General features: G+C 39.3%; 2 protein-coding genes across 2 annotated transcripts; one reads left to right on the forward strand and one right to left on the reverse strand.

Annotated features, from left to right (window-relative positions):
- Window positions 1-77: 77 nt before the first annotated feature.
- On the reverse strand, window positions 78-3,367 carry LOC309497023 (uncharacterized protein). Its single transcript, XM_082167277.1, has 3 exons — window positions 3,349-3,367; window positions 2,671-2,971; window positions 78-1,091 (listed from the first exon to the last, which is right to left on the reverse strand). The coding sequence occupies exons 1-3, from the start codon at window positions 3,350-3,352 to the stop codon at window positions 194-196; spliced, it is 1,203 nt and encodes a 400-aa protein (XP_082023403.1). The 5' UTR covers window positions 3,353-3,367; the 3' UTR covers window positions 78-193.
- Window positions 1,087-2,580, forward strand: LOC309496437 (uncharacterized protein). Its single transcript, XM_082166428.1, has 2 exons — window positions 1,087-1,327; window positions 1,938-2,580. Exons 1-2 carry the CDS (start codon window positions 1,098-1,100, stop codon window positions 2,446-2,448), a joined length of 741 nt encoding a protein of 246 aa, XP_082022554.1. The 5' UTR covers window positions 1,087-1,097; the 3' UTR covers window positions 2,449-2,580.
- Window positions 3,368-23,858: the final 20,491 nt, after the last annotated feature.

Below are 23,858 nucleotides of genomic sequence, written 5' to 3' on the forward strand. Positions count from 1 at the left end.
AATGATGGGGCTGACACATAGTTAGCAAACCGATGATGATTCAATAAAAAAATAAAAAAAAATAAAAAAACACTCAATTCACAAAACTTGAACTTTATTACAATAAAATACTTCACACCAAAAAAAAAAGAAAACACAGTAAATGCATACACACAATCCAAATATACCAGTTTCAGTCAGTAAAGATGTTTTATTAGATCATTCTGTCCTGCCATGACACACTGCCCTCGGGCGAGTTGAAGAAAGTTGCAAAGCTCTCCCTGATAGCACAGGCTTCTCTTGAAGCCCTGTTTCCACCCATGTTCCTCACTGGTGCCATGCGTCTCCCCAGTTCTGATGCCTCTTCCAGCAGTTGAACATTTTCTGTTGGGGCAAGGAGGAAATTGTGCAGAATGCAAGCTGCCACAACAAGAGTGTCCACATTTTTGGGGTGAAGGTTAATCCTTCGATCGAAAATCCTCCAACGTGACGCCAGAATGCCAAAGGCATTTTCAACTACCATCCTTGCCCTTGAGAGTCTGTAATTGAAAATCCTCTGCCTGTGGATGAGGTTCTGTCCTGGGTAAGGTCGCATTAGGTAGGGCTTCAGAGGGAATGCTGCGTCACCCACCATGACATGTGGTACGTTCCCAAGGTGAGCAGCACCAGGCAGAGCGGTACTAGGAGGAACGTGTAGTGTGTTTCCCTCCATTTCCATCCCCAAATCTGACCCTGCATACACCCCACCATCAGATGTTCGGCCAAAGTCCCCGACCTGTATGCACCTGAACCGGTAGTCTGCATCCACAAGTGCCAAAAGCACGATGGAGAATGTCTTTTTGTAGTTGAAATACTGACTACCGGAAAGGGGTGGTGCTTGAATAACAATGTGCTTTCCATCCAGTGCTCCTAGGCAATTTGGGAAGTTCCATTTTTCCCAGAACCGTTGTGCAACCTCCTTCCATGAATCTGCAGTCGGCCGGGGCAAAAATGACTGCATCATGTGTTTTTCAATGGCAGCACACACCATATGTACGGAGTTCATTACAGTTGTGTGGCCAAGGCGGTAGCTAAATGCAAGGCTGATCAATGAGTCACCAGAAGCCAAGTATCTGTAAATGGAAAAAACAAAACAAAGATTAGTTATATGTGTGAATATTATTTTAATCTGTCTGTGTCTTTTTTTTTTTTTTTTTGATCTTTGCAAGGCAAAATGGAGAACTCTAAGGGACAGTTTTGTGAGGCACCGAAAAAAAGTGCTTGCAAGCGGTTCAGCAGGAGGAACACAAAAGGAATGGAAATATAGTGAAATGATGTCCTTTATTTTGCCCCACCTGCTACCAAGAAGGTCTGTATTTAATTAAATATCAGTATTGTTGACAACATCATCGTTAAATTCAATATCCACATTTAAAAAAAGTCAAGTCAAGTTTATTTGTATAGCGCTTTTCACAATACAGATTGTATCAAAGCAGCTTCACAGTATTAAATTAAAATAATACAACAAAGTTTGTTTCAAGAGGAATTTATTGATTGATAAAATTAAATTAAATATCCCCAAAATATCCCCAACTGAGCAAGCCAAAGGCAACAGTGGCAAGGAACCGAAAAACTTCATCAAGTGACCTAATGGTGTCCTAAAACTCCATCAGGTGACCTAATGGAGAAAAAAAAAAACCTTGGGAGGATTATATGAATGCCTGGCTGAAGAGATGCGACTTTAATCTAGTTTTAAACTGGGAGAGCGAGTCTGAGCAACGAACAGTATCAGGAAGACTATTCCAGAGTTTTGTGAGTGATAGATATTTTTTGTGTGTATGACATAATTGTGTCAGAAGGTCAACCAATTCTAAAAAAAAATGTTTAAGTTCCAAAAGCAATTTGAGCAGTGGTTTGTCCGAAGAAAGATCTTCAACACCACTCTCTATGTGTGGATCTGATGAAACGGGTCCTATTAGTTCATCAGTGCCTCAGGGCAGCCAGGGACCAGAGACAACCACACCATCGGGCAACACTACATCTGGGGTTACAGACAGGCACCACAGGTCAAGGAGCCCAAGGGATAGGGTGCCTCAAGTCCACAGACCACAAACATCAGATGTGGAAGAACGGCTTCTCTCCATCTTACAGGAGCCGCTTCCCAAACCAGAATCTGAGCTTGATGAAAGTTATCATTTTGCCTTGAGCCTGATTCCACTGCTCCATAAACTGGATCACAACAGGAGGCAGCAGGCCAAGATTGGCATTTTAAACTTACTGCAACAAATAGAAAGCAGCCCAGCTTTAAGGCAGGAAGGAGCAGCACATTCAAGTGCATTTCATTCACACCCTCCCCCTATGTTCCACACCCCCACTGCAACCTTGTCTAGGCCAGGTACTTTCAGGCCATTAACCCAACCCCCATCAATAAACCCAACCGGAACATTCACACAGATGCTTTCCTCTGATCAAGATACACAGTGGGGGTAGGGCAGCACTCCTAAACAAATTTTGTATATTACCATTTTATGCTGTAAATAGTTATTTTGCTGTGTTTTTTGCTATTTATAGATATGTTTTAGATAAGAATATTAGTAACAATTTGTAAATTCTGTTTGTAAATGTTCCTATCTTGTTTAATTTATTTTTGTTATTTTGGAAATAAAAGTTCAAACCTATTGTGATATATTGTGTGTGTTATCTGAAGCTCACCTCAATCCAACAGCCCGTCTCTGCTTTGGTTCTATGGCGGACCTGTAGTTGGTATTCTGTCTGGTGATTTCAGGGCCAATGATTGAGAGAAGCTCATCCATTTTCTCTGCACTCATCCGAAAATACTGGTGATGCCGTTGACTGTCCAAACGCAGTTCTTCCACAAGATGATAAAAATCTCCTTGTTGAGGCCTGCGCTGGTTCAGTGGATGGACCCAGTATTGGCTCCTTCTCCTACCCCTCCTCCGTAGTCTTGCCAGCAGAAGTAAAAAAGCAATTGTTCTCCTCCTAGTAAAGGGAACTGAAATACACAGAATAATTGATTGAATTAGTATATTAAAAATAAAAAATCATTTTACCATGAACACAATATACATGGGGTGACTATTCAGTGTGCATTCAAATGCTTACTGTTAAGCAAATTTTGAATGTTTCATGCAGCCTTAACTTCTTATCTGTAGACTATATTTAAAAATTAATTTTGTAAAGTTTTACTATAAAAGTTTGTTACTTATTATTGTCACTCATCAGTAAAACATTTTTTATTCCAATTCAAACAAGAACAATAGTTAAAACTTTATTTACTCAGCAGGCTACTTTCCCAGTACATTTAAAAAGGAACAAAAAATAAACAAAGCATTTTATAAGTTAATTATTTTAATATTGTAGGCTACTTACCCATTGTAGAATCAAAATCCACAGAAAAGAGAGATCGGTAGGTAATTCAGAAAAGAGTTCTATCCTATACTCCTCCGGCATAGGCGGAGTTTGACATTCGAGCCAGGGGGGGCAAAAAAAAAAAAAGATCATTGTAGCAGCTGGGACGTATAGAAGCTTGTTTCCGCCACTGAATAATAAATAAATAATAATAATTGCGACCCCTATAAAGTCGCAAAATGGGAGATATAAAGTCAGAATTGCGTGATATAAAGTCGCAATTGGGAGATATAAAGTCAGAATTGCGTGTTATAAAGTCAGAATTGTGAGATATAAACTATTCTGAGAAAAAAAAAGAAAGAAAAAAAAAAGTCTGTCTTTTTTTCCCTTAGAATTGGACTTTTTATCTCACAATTGCAACATCTCGCAATTCTGACTTTATTTCTCAGAGATATAAAGTCAGAATTGCGTGAAATAAAGTCGCAATTGCGTGTTATAAAGTCAGAATTGCGTGTTATAAAGTCAGAATTGCGTGATAGTCGCAATTGCGAGAAAAAAAAGTCAGAATTCTGACTTTATAACACGCAATTGCGACTTTATTTCACGCAATTCTGACTTTATATCTCTGAGAAATAAAGTCAGAATTGCGAGATGTCGCAATTGTGAGATAAAAAGTAGCAATTATCTTTTAAAATGTTTTATTTTGTGGCGGAAACAAGCTTCCATAGGGTCCTGCATGGCCTATCAATTGGGGAACTCGCACATACTGTATGGACAAAACAAACATGCTAAATAAACACATTTATTTTTAACCCAAGAAAAAACAGTACAACAATACAATCATATTTGTAAACAGGTAGAACTTCGCCACTTGACTTCGCATCGCATCTTCGTTCGGACACAATTAGGATCAATGAAATGTGGACCACTTTTTCACTGTTAAAATATTATCTTCAACCAAAACGAAAAGATTTTTAAGGTTTTTCTTTCCTTTTTTCAAAACACATTGTGGCAATGAGAGTGATTAAAAAAGTTATATTTCGCATTTTGTTGTACTTCATGAAACATTTAAAACATTTTGAGAGGGAAAAATTAACACAATACTCTCCACTTTTGAAACATATTGAACAGCATATTGAAAGCAGTGTGTTGAGTTTCTCCAGCTTAAGCAGTTATTTGGCAGAGAAATAAAACTTACAGACCTAGACATTGTCCAGACTAGTGCAACAGTAATTTTCGTTTTTTGCGTCCGGCATATGCGTCGATAATGGTCTCGGGTGAGAGCTTGGCCGTAATGTCGCTTTCGATGTTAAGTCACATGACCCAGAGCCCCGAATTTATTTAATTTTTTTACTAAAGCAGTAGGCCTATATGAAATCAGATGTATTACCTACCACCATTTAGTTGTTTTGTGTTATTTAAAATATTTATAATATATCTTTTTTTTTTTTAAATGCAATTATTTTTATTTTTTTTTAAATGCAATTACCCGTTTCACCAGGGGGGGCAATGCTCCCCCTGCCCCCCGCAAACTCAGCGCCTGTCCTCCGGATGGAAAACTGTTCCTGGTTTGGTAGTTCTGTTTATAGAAACTACATATCGCGCGATCAGACCAGAATTCGCGAGATTACATGGGGCCTCGTGACGTCAGCTGTCAGTCATGACCGAAGCCGTTGCGCAACAAATCCGGACCTGGTGGGTATTGACGGACGACGGAACACGGAGCTGTCACGCAGCGGAGCCGTTACGCATCTGGTGGAAATTAGGGGTTAGCTATTAGCCCGGCACGGCCCGTTTAAAGCCCTGGCTCGCACTGGCCCGACAGTGGAAACTATTGTCCTAAAACAAACAATAGTGCGGCTATTGTCCTAAAACAAACAACAACACTTAGACAGTTTTAAAACATGAAACTTACTTTGACAACAACATACATGGCATATGTTGCAAGCTTTTTTGTGATCTTGCTGCCTCTCATGTTTTCAAGTACGTTTTAAACAGTTCAACGCAGACGCACAAGCTGTCGTTGTAACGAACAATAATACTTGTGACACTTAAAAAATACCCCCCATCTAAGCCTAAATTACTAAATGTTAAGAATAAAATGAGAAAAAAAGGAAGAGCGCAGATTTTTTTGTACGTGTTTAAGATCACATATATGCTCACTCGTTACTGTTTATTCTAACTACAGGACACACGCTTTCCACACAGACACTTTATTCTGACACCACACTGAACCGGTCCTTAATTTTAGCTTGAACTAATTTAAGTGTTTAATTTAATCATTCAATTTCCTTTACATTTTCAGTTTCATTAAACTTAAAGTTTAGAATCAACCTGCCTTATGTTGTGTATGCAACTGTGCAGTGAAAATGACCTAATAGCATCACCTATTACACCATAGAGTCCAACCAGCACTGATACTAGTATTACCGGTTTGAACCAAGGATAGCATTTAGGGGTGTGCGATATTAAGATTTTTGATTGTGGACGATCAAAATGTCTCCACGATCTGCTTTTGAAGAAATATTGTAGTATCGTCCCAGCAAACACAAAAACGTTGTAAAAAACTTTTTTGTTGTTGTTGTTGTTTTAATGTTAGTCACTGTGCAACGTTCTAAAAACGTAATATCACGTCTTACCTGGTACAAACAAAAAAACATGGGTCTTGTTATTCCATAACAGCAAATTAACCATGGTTTTACTACAAAAACCATAGTCAAACTGTGCTTTTTTAAGGTTATACAAATAGGCTACGCCAAAAACAACAACATTAAGACAGAACACAAGGAACATGGAAATGTAAATACTAAACCAAACGAGGACTAATAAGCTCATTAAATAGATGACAGGTGAACAGAACACATTAAATCACACACTGGTAAACTGGGTCAAACAAGACACTGGTGTCAAAACCAACAATACAAAGAACATATATATGACAGATACACACCTCTGTACAAAATGAGGCTAAAAACACTGATATAGAGCAAAAACATTTTTTTTTTTTATCATTTGGTGAATACACATGAAAGAACTGAAATAATTACAGACAAAGTCAATTTAATTAGGTTAAAACAAAAACAAATTGCAGAAACTTTAGCTACACTTTAACTTTCAGTGTCTACTTCACTTTCAGAGCGGAAGATTTCAATAACTGCAATTAAATCAGTTGTTTGTGTCTAATACCAGTTTGTTCCCCAGCTAACAAAATTATGTTCTGAGAACGTTGTGGGAACGTTGATTTGAAATGTTCTAAAAACGTTAAAATGTCCGGTTTGCTTAACTTTGCTGGAACAGTATCTTAATGTTAGCAAAACGTTGCTGGAACGTTAGCATAAAGTTGCTGGAACGTTATCTTAAGGTTATCACAACGTTGCTGGAACATTAGCACAACATTGTTGGAACATTAGCATAACGTTATTAGAATGTTATCCTAAGGTTAGAATAACATTGCTGGTACATTATCCTAAGGTTAGCATACCGTTGCTGGAGCGTTATCTTAAGGCTAGCATTGCGTTGCTGGAACGTTATATTAAGGTTAGTATAATGTTTATGGAACGTTCTTTCCCCAAAAATTTTATTAACAATACAACATTCAAAGAACGTTTATTTGGAACATTCCAAGAAGATTAAAATGTCCACTTTCTGTAATGTTATTTTAAGGTTAGAATATTAAGAATAATGTTTCTAAATCATTCTTTCAACTTAATTTTTTTACACAACCATGTGAATTACAAGTGCCCACTTTTTATTATATAACTCCACACTTTTACAGCACATCAATAAGTTGAAAATGATTATTTTCTTAAATGTGAAATGCTACATTAGAGCTTAAAAGAAATAACAACAAATATTATCATAACATTTTAATGAACAGGAAACAGTTGTTCTGGTGCCAAACTAGCACTGTTGTCCAGTCTCTTCACGCTGTGGTCCAGTCTGTGGTCCAGTCTCTAGATGCTCTGTCTGTAAAGTGAACAGATTGACTGATGTTACTAATGATGATTTATCATTTCATAAACATTTAATAATAATAACAACAACAACAACAGTGTGGCTACTCCATAAAAGTTAACCCTTAAGTTATTTAGGCTGTGCTTTGTGTACTATAAATATTAAATCACACAAGATACAAATATAGCTTACAAATGTAATGGAATTACAATGGAAAGGTTCGATTACACCTGAAAATGAAAAGAAAACATGCAGGAATGTTACTCACCCTTGATTGCTGATGAAGAGCGTACTTCAAGGTGTCTGAAATATACTCTTCTAATACCTTGACGGGCACCTTCGGGTTCATCTTTTGGCAAGCCTCTAAAAAGAAGTTTACATAATGGTTTAGTGGAACTTCAGTAAAAATGTTGGGAAAACATGGACCTAAAAAAAAAGTCCCATTTTTGCGATCAGACCACTGAAACCACATGAAAGTAGTCAGAAATGCATGTGAGCACATTGCATTGTAGGGCTGTGTTCAGAATATCACTATAAAGCTGTATCGTCACATAATCCTTGCTGATATGAATACTGCTGAATACCTCTGATTCGCATCGGTTGGTTCTTTGCCTTAGTGTTGTGCATTCAAATTGTGTAATGAAAAGCTAGTTGTGAATCCCACTTATATCAGGGTCATTTGCAAGCATTGACTATTTAAAGCTGTTATTGACGTTTGCAGCACAATATTTGACTGGGAGACTAAAAATTATGGTTATTTTTGTCAAGTTATGACTCGTTAGGTTTAGCATGTTCTGTCCGCTTTTAATCAGACAAAGAGATAAAGTAGTGCATAAGATCACATTTATTTGAATGAATTATTAGCATTTATTTAAATTCTCAAAAGAGAAAGAGATTTGTTCCAGTGTCTGTTTAGTGTCTCTCTCTATTAACGATGAAGCTATGCGTTTAATTAAAAATAGTGATGTAACCCCCTCGTTGCTGAGAAATATAATGTAGCGAATCAGTAGCAAAGCTATTTTATTATATTGTTGCATGTCACTGTAATGCGTGGAGAGAAAGATGACCGAAGAGCGAAATGCAGCAATACAGTCTTTAATAAACAGAGTCAGAAGTCCAGAGGTAAGAACAGAAATCTTCAGTATATAATAATTGACAACGAAAATCTTCCGGTTAAACAGTTGCCGGGAACTAAACGTAATTCCTCCGTCTAGGCAGCGGAGCGTCTCTGGTAGTCGAGGGTACCGTGAGAATGCCAGCCAACTCCGGGACCTCCAGGTGATCAGAAAGCAACGAGCGCAGTCACAGGTACTCTGTAACAAGCATAGCTTAGTAGCAATTCACAGTGGAAGAACAATCCCCTTACGTGCACAGGACAGAACAGGACAGGGTTTAGACACGACAGGAGAGGATGCTTTGCAGAGAATTCGTACGCATAGCTTCTGAAATAATCTGGCAAAGAGACAGGGGAAAACAAGGCTAGAAGAAGTAATGATAATTAGGGAAAGCGATGACTGGTGAGGAACTGATGATGAGGATAATAAGTAATGAGTGGGAACACCTGGGGATGAGAGCGATGTGTGTGCGTAATGACCGATGAAGTAATCAGGGGTGTGTGTGCGTACATATGAGTGTGTAAATGTGTGTGACCAGAGGGGGGAGACAAAGTAAAGGAAGAACCAGGATCATGACAGTCACACGATATATTGTTACAGCCCTAGCACTTTTAAATTTAAAGAGCACATTAATATAAAACGGTGATTCAACTGACTTGGAACAACCTGTGCTTTAAACAGTTTTGTGTTGTACCAAAACACACGGATTAAAGTGAAAATGGTAGATGCCCAATTGATCCTTTTCATTATTTTATTTTTTTTAGCTTTTTATAGCTTTATTAATCCCCGTGGGGCAATTAGTTTGAGCTTACATGGTGCCTCACATAAAACACTGATCACATACATTAAAATAATTAAAAATAAAAAATAAAATAAAAAAACACCTAAGTTAGTCACGGTAAAATTAGTAACAAAATCACGGTAGTCATTCAAAGAATCTGGTTTAGCTTTTTTAGGTATTGGTACAATAATTGAACTTTTCCACAAATCAGGTACCAACCCTTAATCTAAGGACGACTGAAAAAGTAAATGGAGAACTCCACTGAGCTGATCGGCGCAGTACCTCAGTGTTCTGCCACATATACCGTCTGGACCTGGGGCCTTATTAAGCGGTGTGGCCTTCAACTGTCTTAATATGTTAAATGAATTCATTTTAAAATTAATAGAAAAAACTCTTTAAAAATTGTTATCTCATCAACAACAGAGGATGTATCCAAACAAGATCCTCTACATCCTCTGTTGCTTTCTAACTCACTCATACGTTATGTGGCATTAATGTTAATGGTATTGTGTCTTAGTCGATCTGATCACTGAAAACTCATCTTAATAACAGATGTAAATGCAGTGAGTCTTACAAAATGTAATACTTACGTGTAATGACTGAGACAAGTCAGACACAAGTATTTGTTATAGTTTAACAAATGATAATGAACACATGAAATGAACAAAAGAACTCACTCTGGGATCTGTGGCCCCATCCCCCCATCCCCCCATACAGGGCAAGACGGTCTTAGTTACCATGACCACGATCAGATAAGTTGGTTTTATGACTCTTAGTAATGTGAACAGGGTCCTCTGCCACAAGAAATACAGACATCAGAACAGACTTTTCTGCATTTATTTATCGATGAACTGATTAACATGAAATTAACATGCATTCCAGAACATTCTGTGAATGATTTACTGTCTTGTGTTATGTCTTTTAATACTATTATCTGTTGATACTATTATCTCTTTGATACTATGTATTTTATTATAGAACCAACAGTTAACGTAACCTCACGTATACCATGTTTGGTCTCTATAAATTGGGACTTTGAAGATCGAAGTGATTGTGTAAACATGTATCTAATTTTCCCACCTCATGATTTTCCTTTTATGTGGTTTGGCTTTTGTATTCTTGTAAACTCTATTGGGTTAATGTTTCAGACTTTGCATACTATGGTTAACCAAAATCATATGTGTGGTATGTTTGGTCTCTATAAACTCCAATCTTTGTCCCCGATGTGTTAATTTACATTACATTTTGTTAACTTTGTGATGCATTAGTATTATAAGAATCTTGAAGATTCTTTTCTTAAACACCCAATGAAATTACATATTCAAATGCCCTGCTTGAACAATGGGTCGTAAAATTTCCCTCCAAAGGGAAATCTTCTCATTGGCTCACACACCCCCAGAGGGTGTGACATCTTCACGCTTTAAACATCACTGATCACAAGATCAGCTCTCTTCTCTTCTGGCCTCAACTGCTGCTTCTTCAAGTTGATACTGTTTGCAATGCAAACTGATATGTTGTGTTCATGTGCATAATTATGTGCACTTTGCAAAAGTTTTGCATGATTTCGAAGTAAATTACATTATAGATGTCAATGCATATTTCAAGTGATAAAAACCCCACAATTATAATATGCTGTTAAATGTACTTAGTTTTTTTCCTGTATTCACCTTCTTGCATTTTAGAGCATAAATCATTCAGTTCCTGCGTGGTACGGCAAGGATTGAGCAGGAACTGTTGAGTGCCTCAAAATAAACGTATTAACACCGTAACTGGAACTTAACGTGTCTTTTTATTATTCACCCACATGTCATGTTCTTCACTTCTCTTTTTATCCTCTCTGTCTTACACACGAGAGCTCCCTCTAGTGGCTTACTATAGAACACCACATATCCCTCTCTCTTAAGAACAAACATTCCATAACAGTGACTCATTACTAGTAACAGTAAGGATACAAGATAACAAGTATGATTTTTTCCTTAACTTCCTTTTGATAATATTACTTCCAACAGAATTATTTGAAGTCAGAACAAGTAGTCACATATTAATGCAATAACAAAACACTCAATGTAACTCTCACAGACAGTACTCGTAGAATACTCACAGAACAGCTATTCATTATTTTTCTTCTAATGCGCAGAGACACATATGATGTACTAGCAATGCGTTAACTCACACCTTACATCACATAATCCTGAGTCCATGCAGGCGCATGCCTACTCCGAACAGGCCGTGCAACTATAGGTTGTTCACCCCCTACCGATTCAGTGTTCCCAGAGTCAAACAATGACAGTTCACTTGACTCGTCTGACTCTGTTCTACTTGGACCAAGTGCAGGTGCCAGGTGAGATGCATTCCAGCATCTTCCATCAGACAGTCTATATGTGTATAGTCCTTTCTTACCCACAACCTTTAGGGGTTTCCCAAATTTAGACTGGGTCTTTGGCACAATTCCTGGTCTCTTTACACGGACATAAGATCCACATTGAAATGAGACATGCTTTGCGCTGCGTTTTCGGTCACTGTACTGTTTACTTTTTGCCTGTTTCTCTCTCACATGCGAAGCAAGCTGTTGAGGTGAGAGCAGTTTACCAGCAGGTGGCAAGTGAAGACCCGAAACGTTAAGTTTGGTTAACATGGGTCTACCATGCAAAAGTTCAGTTGGGGTGCAATGTGTTGTGGCATGCGGCGTTGCACGGTATGCCTGCAGAAAGTCTTTGGTGAACTCCTTCCAGGAGTTCAAAAGGATTCCATATGGACTGGCCTCAGCTCCAAGCTGCTTCCAGAGGATGATGTCTGAAATCCTTAAAGGTCAGTCTGGAGCTCATTGCTACTTAGACGACATCATGGTCGCAGGAGCAACACTTGAGGAACATGATGATAACCTACAATCCGTTCTGCAGCGAATTAACAAGGCAGGACTCAAACTGAACACAGCAAAGTGTCACTTCAGACAATCAGAACTATCATTTCTGGGTCACACGCTGTCTGAGAAGGGATTGCGGCCTGATGCTTCACATGTCTCTGCAGTGGCAGATGCTCCACCTCCTGCTGACGAGGTTAGTCTTCGTTCATTTCTGGGTCTTACGTCCTGGTATTCTAAATTTATACCAAACTTCGCTACTGTGGTGGAGCCACTGCGCATGCTTTTACGCGGCTCTGTTCCGTTCATGTGGTCACCTGAGGCTCAGGAGAGCTTTGAGACTGTAAAAAGACTGATCGTGAATAGTGCTGCCCTCACACTTTTCAATCCAGAACTAACCACTATTGTGACCACAGACGCCTCAGACTATGGAGTAGGAGGTGTTCTTACCCAGCTGCATGCAGACAACACAGAGAGAACAGTGGCATTTGCCTCACGCACTCTTACGGCAGCAGAGAGGAAGTACTCCACGGTAGAAAAAGAAGCACTAGCGTGTGTTTGGGCCACAGAGAGATGGAGGACCTACCTGTGGGGACGATACTTCATACTGCGGACAGATCACAGCCCACTGACCACTCTTCTAACATCTAAGGGTCAAGGCAGAGCAGGTATGCACATAGCCAGATGGTCAGCTAGGCTGATGGCATTTACCTATGACATTCAGTATAAGCCAGGACGTGAGAATGTGACTGCAGACTGTTTATCTCGCTTACCGCTGCCTAGTACTGAGCCTAGTTTGGAACATGATGTTGAAGTTGTAGCACTCACTTCTACAATCACTGCAATAACCAGCTCTGAGTTCAAAGCAGCATGTGATTCTTGTCCTATTCAAGCCGAAATAACCCATCATGCGTAATAAACGCAGTAAGGTTCCGACTGTCCTCGTGCAACTCAACTTGATGGTAAGCACTTTGGAGGTCTAGTGTGGAAAACACCGTAGCTCCACACAGATTTGCGAACATCTCCTCCATATGCGGAAGAGGAAAACTGTCCACAACAATGGCTTTCTTAGGCTCACGTAAGTCGACACAAAGCCGAATACCCCCGTCTTTTTTTCTGGTGACCACTATCGGTGATACCCACTCAGATGCATCCACAGGCTCGATTACGTCCTGTTGTACAAGCTTCTGTAATTCCTTGGACACCTCGTCCCGGATTGAGAAAGGCAACCGCCTCAGTTTCTGCTGAATGGACTGAACCTCAGGCCGAATCTTGACACGATGCACAAATCCTCTTGCACATCCCAGTCTGTTTTCGGAACTTGCCGCTACAGACGAGACAGATTGCGCACACTGAGCTGTACTGACCTGGCCATCACATAATTGTAAACACAGTCCAGTAAGAAGATCTCTGCCCAGCACAGCTGATCCCTTTTGTACTATGTATAGGTCTGCAGTAGTGCAATGGTCACCGTATGAGATGCTGGCCGGCAGACATCCTTTCACTTCAATTGCATCACCCCCAAAACTAACTAGACCGAGTTTCTTTGGTGACAGGGGTGCTTGACTGAACAATCCAGTGTAGATGGACATTGGTAATATAGACACAGCTGATCCAGTATCTACCATTAGCTGAATGTCCCGTTTTTGTCCTGTGCTTACAAGTATTTGTACTGTACACATTATTTTGCCACAGTCGCGAGCAGGGTGTTCAACATTTAACACAGTCACTTCAGGCACTGTAATTTCACTCACCCGTTTGCTTGCACGGCATGCCTTAGCATAATGTCCTTTTTTGTTACAGTTCCTGCACACTGCGTCCTTAGCAGGACATCCAGGAAAATTAGCTGCGTGCTGCTCGGAGCCACAGCGGTAGCAAGTAAGTGCACGGACGGATTTGGATGGTCCGTGCGTCGCGTCGACTTTATGTTTGCTCCATCGGGGCCTGTTATGTTGTTGCACTGCCTGTACTGAGTTGTCTGATGATGCTATCATCGCTTTGGCCTCCGCTGTAGCAATTTCAATTTGCCGGGCAACAGTCACAGCTTTTTTAAGGTCGAGTGGTACTTCCAACAACAGCCGTTTCTCTGATGCGAGTTGAATTAGTCTTTTCAACCAGCTGATCGCGGATCATCTCATCCTCCATAGCTCCAAATTCGCAGGTGGTAGCCAGTTCACGTAGAGCAGCGATATACTGGTCTGTGGTTTCGCCCGCGCGTTGACTGCGTTGCCGGAAGCGATAACGTTCAGCAACCACATTAACTTTAGGAACGAAAAAGTCCTGGATTGCACTCAAAGCAGAAGCGTACGTATCGTCTCCCTGTTGACTCACATTCAGAGTGTAGAACAGTCTTTGCCCTTCGGCTCCAAGGCAATGTATCAGCAGAGCACGCTTCCTAGCATTAGATAGCTCCTCTCCCAGGGCCAGCAAGAAATTGTCGAAAGTTTTAATCCATGCCTTGAACGGGATCGGCGGTTCTCCCGGTGTTTGCAGGAACGGGGTGGGTTGGCTCAAACTCAAAGCCATCCTCGTCGCCAATATGTTGAGTGCCTCAAAATAAACGTATTAACACCATAACTGGAACTTAACGTGTCTTTTTATTATTCACCCACATGTCATGTTCTTCACTTCTCTTTTTATCCTCTCTGTCTTACACACGAGAGCTCCCTCTAGTGGCTTACTATAGAACACCACAGGAACTCAGTAATGTCTACTGTTGGCTGGCCACCACTTCTTAGAAGGCTTTCAACCGCTGACAGCTTTTGGTCCATTTTGTCCAGTCGAATAAAAATGGCCCTTTCAAATTTCTTCAACTCTGTGTTGTCTGAAATGTACAGTTCACATGTTGATATGCAAAAAGAAAGCAGAGTGAAATAACTATCTACATTCAACTGATGTAAAATAATTTCTAAATTTAAAGCTGCAGTCAACAATTTTTGGCACTCTAGTGGTTAATAAACATGTGTTTATTAACAGAATAATGCGTCTTGCAAAAGAACATTGTAGCCAGAGCTCCTTGTCTGTGTTTATGTCTATGGCGAGTCAGGCAGGTACTGGGCTACTCCACAGCTGTGCGACCCGACCAGTCTAAAGTAGTCCCCATATAAACACTTATTACAGGATACCGTAGTTTTTCATAACACAGATGGAAAATGCATTCATGGTGTACTCGCTCATTATATAAATGTTGTAAATTTTGAAAAAAAAAAGTTACAGACTGCAGCTTTCAATAGAATTTCAATATCAGCAACATATACCACAGACACAGAACAACATCGGGACATTTGTTATACATTGTATAAAATTCTACAGTATGTATGACAGTTCTTTTGTACATTTTAATTTAATATGACTTAATATATAACATATAACAGTTACAGTAAATTATTATATTATTAGAATATTAGAATGATTTCTAAAGGATGAAGTGTGGAGTAATGACGCTGTAAATTCTGCTTTGATCACAGGAATAAATTATATTTGAAATATATTAAAATTGAAAAGACTTTTTTAAATTTTTAAGTTGTAATATTATTTCACAATATCACTGTATTTTTTATCAAATAAATGCAACATTTGAGAGCAGAAGAGACTTCTTTCAAAAACAATCTTACTGGCACCAAACTTTTGAATGAAAGAAAAAAACTAAACTTGTACTCACACAAATTGGTTTCCCCGCCTGATGCAGGAACACCTACGGCCACATCAGCTGAAAATGAGAAATACAATAAGAAGTTGAATGAATATATTATACATTTACAAGATCTTAATACATCACACAGTGCACACAGATAAAATCTGTTTATTTTAATGTACAAATAAGTCATATGTTTGCATTTGTACTGTATGTTAACATCAAAAATATACATGAACACAACATTGCATTTTTACTAACTCTAGATATTAAGCTAAAAATTCACACATAATAAGTGTTTGTTGACATTTCAAAGGTGTCTAATTCCAGAATTTTAGAAATAGGGGGTTTCATAAACCTTTAATAGTCATTATCATTAAAAAGAATAAACCAACTATTTTCAGATAATTAATAAATATATTCATCAAATAGTAACAAACAGTTTCACATTACTACACGTGAAAATAGTATTATGATTAAAATGTCTTATTCCACCTTCATGTTGAGTTTCCCTGTCAGACATGGGTGTTTCTGGATCTTGGGCACTTTGAAGACCTGAAAAACAAGATTCCAAAAACATGGTTCCTGGAAATTATTCAGGGATGCTTTTTAATTAATATTTTTTTTGTTGAGTGGTGACACATTAGGGTTGGGTATCGTTTTTTTTTTTAAACGGTACTGGTGCCTAAACCGATACTTTAATGTCATTCACCATTGTTTTGAGGGTCTTTTTTAATTTTTATCGAAATAAATTAAATAAAAAATTCTTAAAATTGAACCATATATTAAAATTGTAAAGTATACTTGTATAAATATAAGTAGCTTAAATACAAACACAACAAATTCACATAAATTCCCACTAAAACATAAATGAACCTAAACCAACTACAATAATTTAACACTAAATAACAGTTACAGTACTAATAAACGGAGCAATTCAAATAGGGTCCTCATACCATCGGTGCACTGGCCTTAATAATGGCAAAGTAGTCTGTATTCTTGGTATGCCTCAAACCAGATTTAAATTGCAGCAATTCTTTAGCAGAAATATGACCACATTCTTTGCCTTCTCTGGCAAAATACGACACCTCTCCTAACTTATTGCATGTCTTACACAATGTGGCGGTGTAGTGGAAGGGCAAAAGTTACACAGGTGAGTGTTATTTTAGAACGCATCACCTTAAAAGTGATAATGCTCTTTACGTCCTTTTCGAAGAACCAGAGGGCAAATATTTCAACCGACAGCTGAGGCATTTAAGTGGAAATCTGCATTTTGATTTGGTCCGGTTACATACCGGTTACCCAGTTCCATATTGGCACCGGGTTTCGGTACCCAACCCTATGCCTTCTCTGTCTTCTCTGAATGAATTGCCGACATGAAAGAATAAGTGAACATATACTTACTCATTCTTCTTTCTGCAAAATATTCAGGTGAAAGAAAATTGGCCAAACATATCGGACGCCCTGATTTCTACATATCGGCATCAGCATCGGCCAGAGAAAAACCCATATCGGTCGACCTCTTAAAGCAACCATAAAAAATAAAAAAATAATTCTCCTCTGTCAAATTTTCAGAAAAGTGTTTACCACAATCCAGCGTTCTCAAGTATCTAGCTGGAGGTCGTTCTAGTCTCCGTGGAGGTTCCTCATCGCTCTCCAGGTTTTGATGTCACTGTGGCCTGGTTGGCTTTCAGTCTGGCTTCCTCATAGCTATCTGGAAAGAACATGGCAGCTTAGTTTGACCAGTAAGAGAACAGTATAAACCATGTATGTGACATATGTTAGAAAACTTATAATACATCCTAAATACCTGCATGCACCAGAACCACTGCAACATGTTTAGACCACAAGGTAGTATCAGAGCCCGTCTACGGAGAGCCTGCCCACTCCCTATTAAGCCCTATTGTACCGAATTTTGGTTGTAGTACCACCAGAGTTCCACTGGGGGCGCTCGCCATGAGTGCAAAATGAATGGGAGTCAATGGGGCTAGACGGCTAAATTTGTCTCTTTCACCCGATTGCCGTTGAGAAATCTCAGATCTGATTGTAGATTATGCAAGTTCAACATGGGTTTTAGGTCGAAAGTTGAATGAACAAGTACTTATGTCGTTTTGATTTCTTACAGGTTGAGTTGTTGTTGCCCATAACACGCTAGCATTCTGCTAATGACGTCAGCATTCTGACGTCATTGACATTTTGAAAGACTTTTTAAAGCAAATAAGTGACTCTAAAAAATCTAACACCCAGCAATGTGTAATTTCTTTGCATCTCCTTTCGAATACAACATTCAAATTACTAGACAAAAAATTATATCCTGAGAAAAGTGGATTTTGAGGGGTATACCGCCATTGACCTCCATTCATTCTGCACTCGTCCTGTGAGCGCCCTCATATGGAATCAGAGTGGAACTGCAACCAGTTCAGAAGCCGGAAGTGTAGTGAGAGTGAAACTTCTCGCCATATTAGACATTCTCTGGTAGTATCTAGAGTGGCTCTTCTTTTTACTTTGGCAGTAAAAATAATTTTTGGCCAGTAGCAAAATATACCCTGTTGAGAGCAGATCTTCATATTAACCCTTCAAAATGGACATTAGCTGAAAAATAAAAAAGGATTTAGTAAAGGTTGTTCATACAAACTTATGGGGCACTATTGATTTCCCAAGCCCACTATGTTAGTCAATAGTGCCACTAGTATCCATTTGGTTTCAAAATATCTTCCTTTGTGTTCTACAGAACAAGGAAATTTATTCAGGTTTGGAACAACCTGATGGTGAGTAAGGGTGTTTTCACAGCTGAAAGTCCAAACCAAGGTCCGAACCAAAGAACATGTTTTGATACATCGTATACATTCGGTTAGTTTTGGTTTGGTTTCACATTGCAATTATGCGAGCGCACTAAAGAACTTTACATGACGTATGGGCTATATGGGCTGCATCTTGACACTGATTGGTTTGTAAACGGACGTGCGTCTGACGTCAGCGTGTTGTCAATTTTGACAAGAATGAATGAACAGATGCGTATCGTTGCCACTATACTGTTATTATTATGGCATTACTCCCTGCAGCACCAACTATACTCAAGGCTAGTTCACATTCGCCAAATGAACGTCCTCGTTGTGCGAACATTTTATCGTCGCCGTCAACTTCTGCTGTGGGCAAATCAATTCGAAAATTACTGCACATAAGACATTAAAAAAATATTTTTTTACGTACACCCCCTAGGTTAATGTGAATGGGTGCTCCCTAATGAAATGAATGTGCACAGGTCATTGCTAATAATATTTTAAATACTTTTCTCTTATCCTATAAATATGTGATATTAGGTTATTGCATTAAGGATCATTGCTCAAAGGATGTTGGTTTCATTATTAATTTTTATTAAAATTGTATGTAAATTTTATATTCATAAATGTAAATTCACAAATGGGAAACCAAATTTTACAGTGCTTAGGAGGAGATTAAAATGTGCATAGATGTGGTCAAAATCTAAAAATAACAAAGCAATAAAACAACTGCAATATGTTCTTCATTTAACATTTTCATATAAAAATGTCATATTTATGCATATTAAAAAATATATAGATATGTAGGCTATGTCAGAAAGCCTGTCCTAGGAACTAATGTTTGTTTATTGTTTCCTGCACATTCCGTTATTAGCACACACAGAAGTAGAAGATGACAGTAAATCATTTTTCATGCTGTTGGGTTTGTTCTGTGTAAATGCGTTCATGCAATACATGTAATTATATATATTTATTACATGGCTTGGTTGAATACTAATGTAAAACGCAGTGTGTTATTTCTTGATAACAGTCCGCTGCTAAGTATAACACACCGTTGCCATGAAAAACAGAGCGTTGCTATGGACGCAGGATTCTAACCGTAGAGACGGAATGGATTTTCTTTAGCGGAAGCAATACAAATACAAATACATTTGTGTCAAATTATTGATTTATTTGGTAGGTAGCCATGTAATAAGCGGGATAATGTAGAGCGAGGCGGTTGTTATGGCGAATACAACCCCTTCAGGCTGATCAGGACCCCTCCGCTTGTGTTTAAGACATGTGTTTAAAATTGTATTGTGTACACAGCAGCCCCTTCAGTGACTCAACAGACAAGTGATTCCTTTCCTTTGTCCTCTGGCTTTGCATCAGTGAAAAATATCTCACTACATTTGCATTGTGAGAAGGAATAGCAAAGAAAAACTATGCAATCTTCAGCAGCTCTGAATGAGACTCTATACTTTTGGACCTTTCAAAATATTTCGTCCACTTCTTGTGTGCTTGTAGATCACTGAAATCTCCATCACTGTTACACCTTTCTGTGAATTTCTTCAGGTTGGTGACCTGATCGAAGCACTTTGCATCATAAATTGGCACACCCTTTTCTTCCAGGTGTTTGATACAGGCTTCTATGATATTCCAGTCAGGTGTCTCACACAGATCCATCCACGTGAAAGAGGAGAACACCTCCATGGGTGCCATCCATTTCTCCAGATACTCCAGGCATGCACTGTACAGACCTTGAACTTGAGCACTGAAATGGTCACACCTCTCACCAAGTCCATCCTTGTGCTTTTGTGCCAGTAGCCCCTTAACTTGAAGGGACATGAAGTTATTGGTCTTGCATTCAAGAAGCATGTTGTGGACTTTGTTCAATATATTCTTCACTTCCACAAGTGAATTGCTCTCCCTTTCCATCTCCTGAATGTGTGACGGAAACACACACATGAGTGAGTGCATGTGCCAGAGGTAAATTTCACTGAACTCATCTTCAAAAAACTTCATGATCAAGGAGGGTGTTTTTTCTTGTGACAAAAATAATGCTTTCAAGACTGGAAACATCTGTTGCAATGTTCCTCTCAATACCTGGGAATAATGACAGCCATCGCATCTTGCTGCGAGAAAACAGACTTCTGTAATGAACATCAACAAATTCACAGTACTTCTTCAGATTCTCTGTGCGCACAGTGTAGATGTGAAAGTGTTGATATATATTTAAAATATTCTAGTGCTTTCAGAGCTAGGTCGACAGAATGTGGGGCTATCACAGCGTTAACAATTGCTTCGGTCTTAGAACAAGCGCTTGAAAATTTCCGCACAGTCTCAGAATCAGGGAAAGCCTTTTTTAACAAGGCTGATGTGCAGTCCATTGATCTGTAGCTATTGTAATGCTTCGTGGTGTGGAATGCAAAAACTCCCTCCGCAGCAGTAACTGCATCTTCTGTTTTACCTGGTCTCACAAACTAGTCAGTTAATTTACCTGACAAACTCTCTCCTTTAGCTGCAATTTTGTGTTTTGCGGAGCTTATGTGGGCTTCTATGTCGTTAGCACCTTTGTTTGACACCGACACGTACATGCCAGCTTTGCAGGTCATGCATTCTGCTTCACAAGTTTCCAGACCGAGGCGAAAACACGGGAATTTTCTTTGTAAATCATCTGTGAATTTACATTTGTGTTTGGGCATTTTTACGCTGTTTAGGACACTGTTGACAAGAAAGAAGCTGCTGAACTGTCTCTCGGTTGCCGTGGTGATGAGATGCAGTTTTTTTGCGTACATTGCGACCAATGGCGTTGGAGAAGTCGGGAACTAAAGAGAAATGTCAAAGCAATGCAAAAAGCAAAAGTTGAATTCCGGACATTTTGGGCGATTTTAGAAAAAACATAAGGTCCACAAAGAGGACATGTCCGTGAAAAAGAGGACGTATGGTCACCCTATCATTGTACATGCTATTTGTTGGAAATAAAGCATAAAAAAAAAACAATAATAATAATGTGCACAGGTGATTTGTGTGAAGCTCATTATTTCAGGAATGTCTGAGTGCTTTTCATGACAGGTCTGTGTGCGGGAGCTCTGACTTGGGGAAACGCTAAACGGCCGCACTGGATAACTAGTGTCCCCGGCGGAGAAGATAGTCAGTTAGTGGGGGGTAAATGTGTTAGATAGTCAGGGGTACAACTTTTGTTTAGGGAAGCTTCTGATCGGAGCGAATAAAAGTGACAAGAACCCCAGAACTGAGGTTCCTAAAGAGGTCCACTATTTATTGTTCCCTGGAAATGAGTCATGAGGGGTGTGGTTATGACATCATGCTGAAAAGCAATACATACAACCGGCACATCCGGGAACTTACCTGTCAATTTCGTAACCGCCCCTTTTTAGGGGAAACAAACCAGATTTCCCATAGACTTCAATACAAAATAGCAGCACAAAACAACGTCCGTACACAGCCGGCAGACGTGTATAACTTCAGAAATCACAGATGAAATATGTAGAGTAATTATATGTCCACCCTGCCTTCCACAGAGCGTGAACGATACATTTATAAACTTAATTTGGGCAACTTAAAAACATGTCCCTTCATTCTACCAGCGTTAAATTGGTCTAACAACCCCACCCAGTGGCCAGAAGTGTCTTACCCGGACATTTACTCGTACCTCATCGAGTCACCAGGTAGCCAGTGAATGATTTTACTTCGGTTTTAAGAAGTAAACATCTTTAAATGTATATATTATGTCTTTATATTTAGAGAAGCTATTTAGAGTAGCTACTGAGTGCACTTTTCTGTCCAGCCATACAACTAGCCTGATTTAGCTTTCGATAGCATCATCCGTAATTCATGATATTTCCATAACAGCAAGATATGGATGATAATGGAAGGCAGAGATGGGCATAAACACATGAAAATGTAAGGAATACAAAGGAATAAATTTCAATTTTGGGTTTTTACAAATATTATTGGTGCACACAACCACACAACAACTCTTTGGAATGTTTGTAAGGGTACACGTCCTCAATCCGATACTGTGTATGGCGGTCGCTGGTTTGTTTTCCCCTAAAAGTGGGCGTGAACCTTTTCATAGACGTTCTATGATGCTACGCCGGTTGTGCGTATAATCACAATTTCAGACAAATGTCAAATGTTTTAATGCATTACTAGTGATTTATTCTGTTTAACACCAATCTAGCTCAGCTCTGCCGGTCCGACCTGACCTGAGATGCATGATATGTCCTGGAGAGGTGTTGATTTAGTTTATCAGATAGTTCATACACATGGCACCCCCCCCCCCCCCCCCCCCCCCCCCCCCCCCCCCAGAATATGATTGGCCCCCCCTGGTGCCCCCCCAACATCATTGGGCTAGATTTACTGTCAACATGACAATGCCCAATGCCATTGGATCAGAGCGCTGTCAATCACTGCTTGATTTGCGATCGCAAAGCAGAATCACCGGTCCGCGTTTTTCAAACAGGAGAGCAGACATCCCAACCTGCAAAAGGTCATTTCAGGGAGGTATCCCGAGCCGCTATCAATATGCGGGAGACTCCCGGAACTTCCGGGAGACATGGGATGTCTGGGAGAGAGAGACACCTCGACACGTCACTGTTTATGGTATACACACTCAATTATCGAACGCACCGTATGTTAGTGTGCAAGGACCTTAACGTTAGATTAGCTAACGTAACTTCGTCAGACTAACGTTACTGAATAGAGAGGACTTGTCAGTGTTATTCAGCGGCAGCGCACTCCACCACATAAATATAAAAGAGATATACTAATTTACATTGTTTTAAAGACTAAAGGCACAATAATATTTGTCCAAAAAAGCCATGGCATGGTAAACATTAAAATGTGAGAACGTTAACTAACACCATAACTACATGCAACTCCAAGTATTTATTTCCAGTTGAATTTTCTGATTTCCCATGGGCCCCCCCTCACTGGTTCTTGGTCCCCCCTCTGCCCCCCCCATTTATAAAATCCTGGAATCGCCCCTGCAACTGTGAGACCATGTGCTGATTTTTTTTCCCTAGTATTAACATTTAATACCTTGTAGTCTTCAGTAATGATGTTTTTCTCACCAGATCAAATGTCCCCGTTTGCTGCATAAGCAACTGCAGATGTTTGTAGTGCTTTGCAACATTTGGTCCACTGTCCACTTGTGTGGTTTGGTCCACACAAAACACCTCATCCATCTCTTTCAGCGCTGTACAACACACAAGGAGCCCATATATACTGTATGCACTTCCAGCTTCTGGTGTTGTGGACTTCTACAAAGAAAACTATCAAAAACCAAAGATTATTATAATCATACATTTAAAGGTGCATTGTATTTAGGAGGATCTGTTGACAGAAATCCAATATCATATACATAACTATGTTTTCAGTGGTGTATAAAGACCTTACATAATGA

Source organism: Leuciscus leuciscus (assembly GCF_965113295.1).
Source record: "Leuciscus leuciscus genome assembly, chromosome: 4".
Lineage (NCBI taxonomy): Eukaryota > Metazoa > Chordata > Actinopteri > Cypriniformes > Leuciscidae > Leuciscus > Leuciscus leuciscus.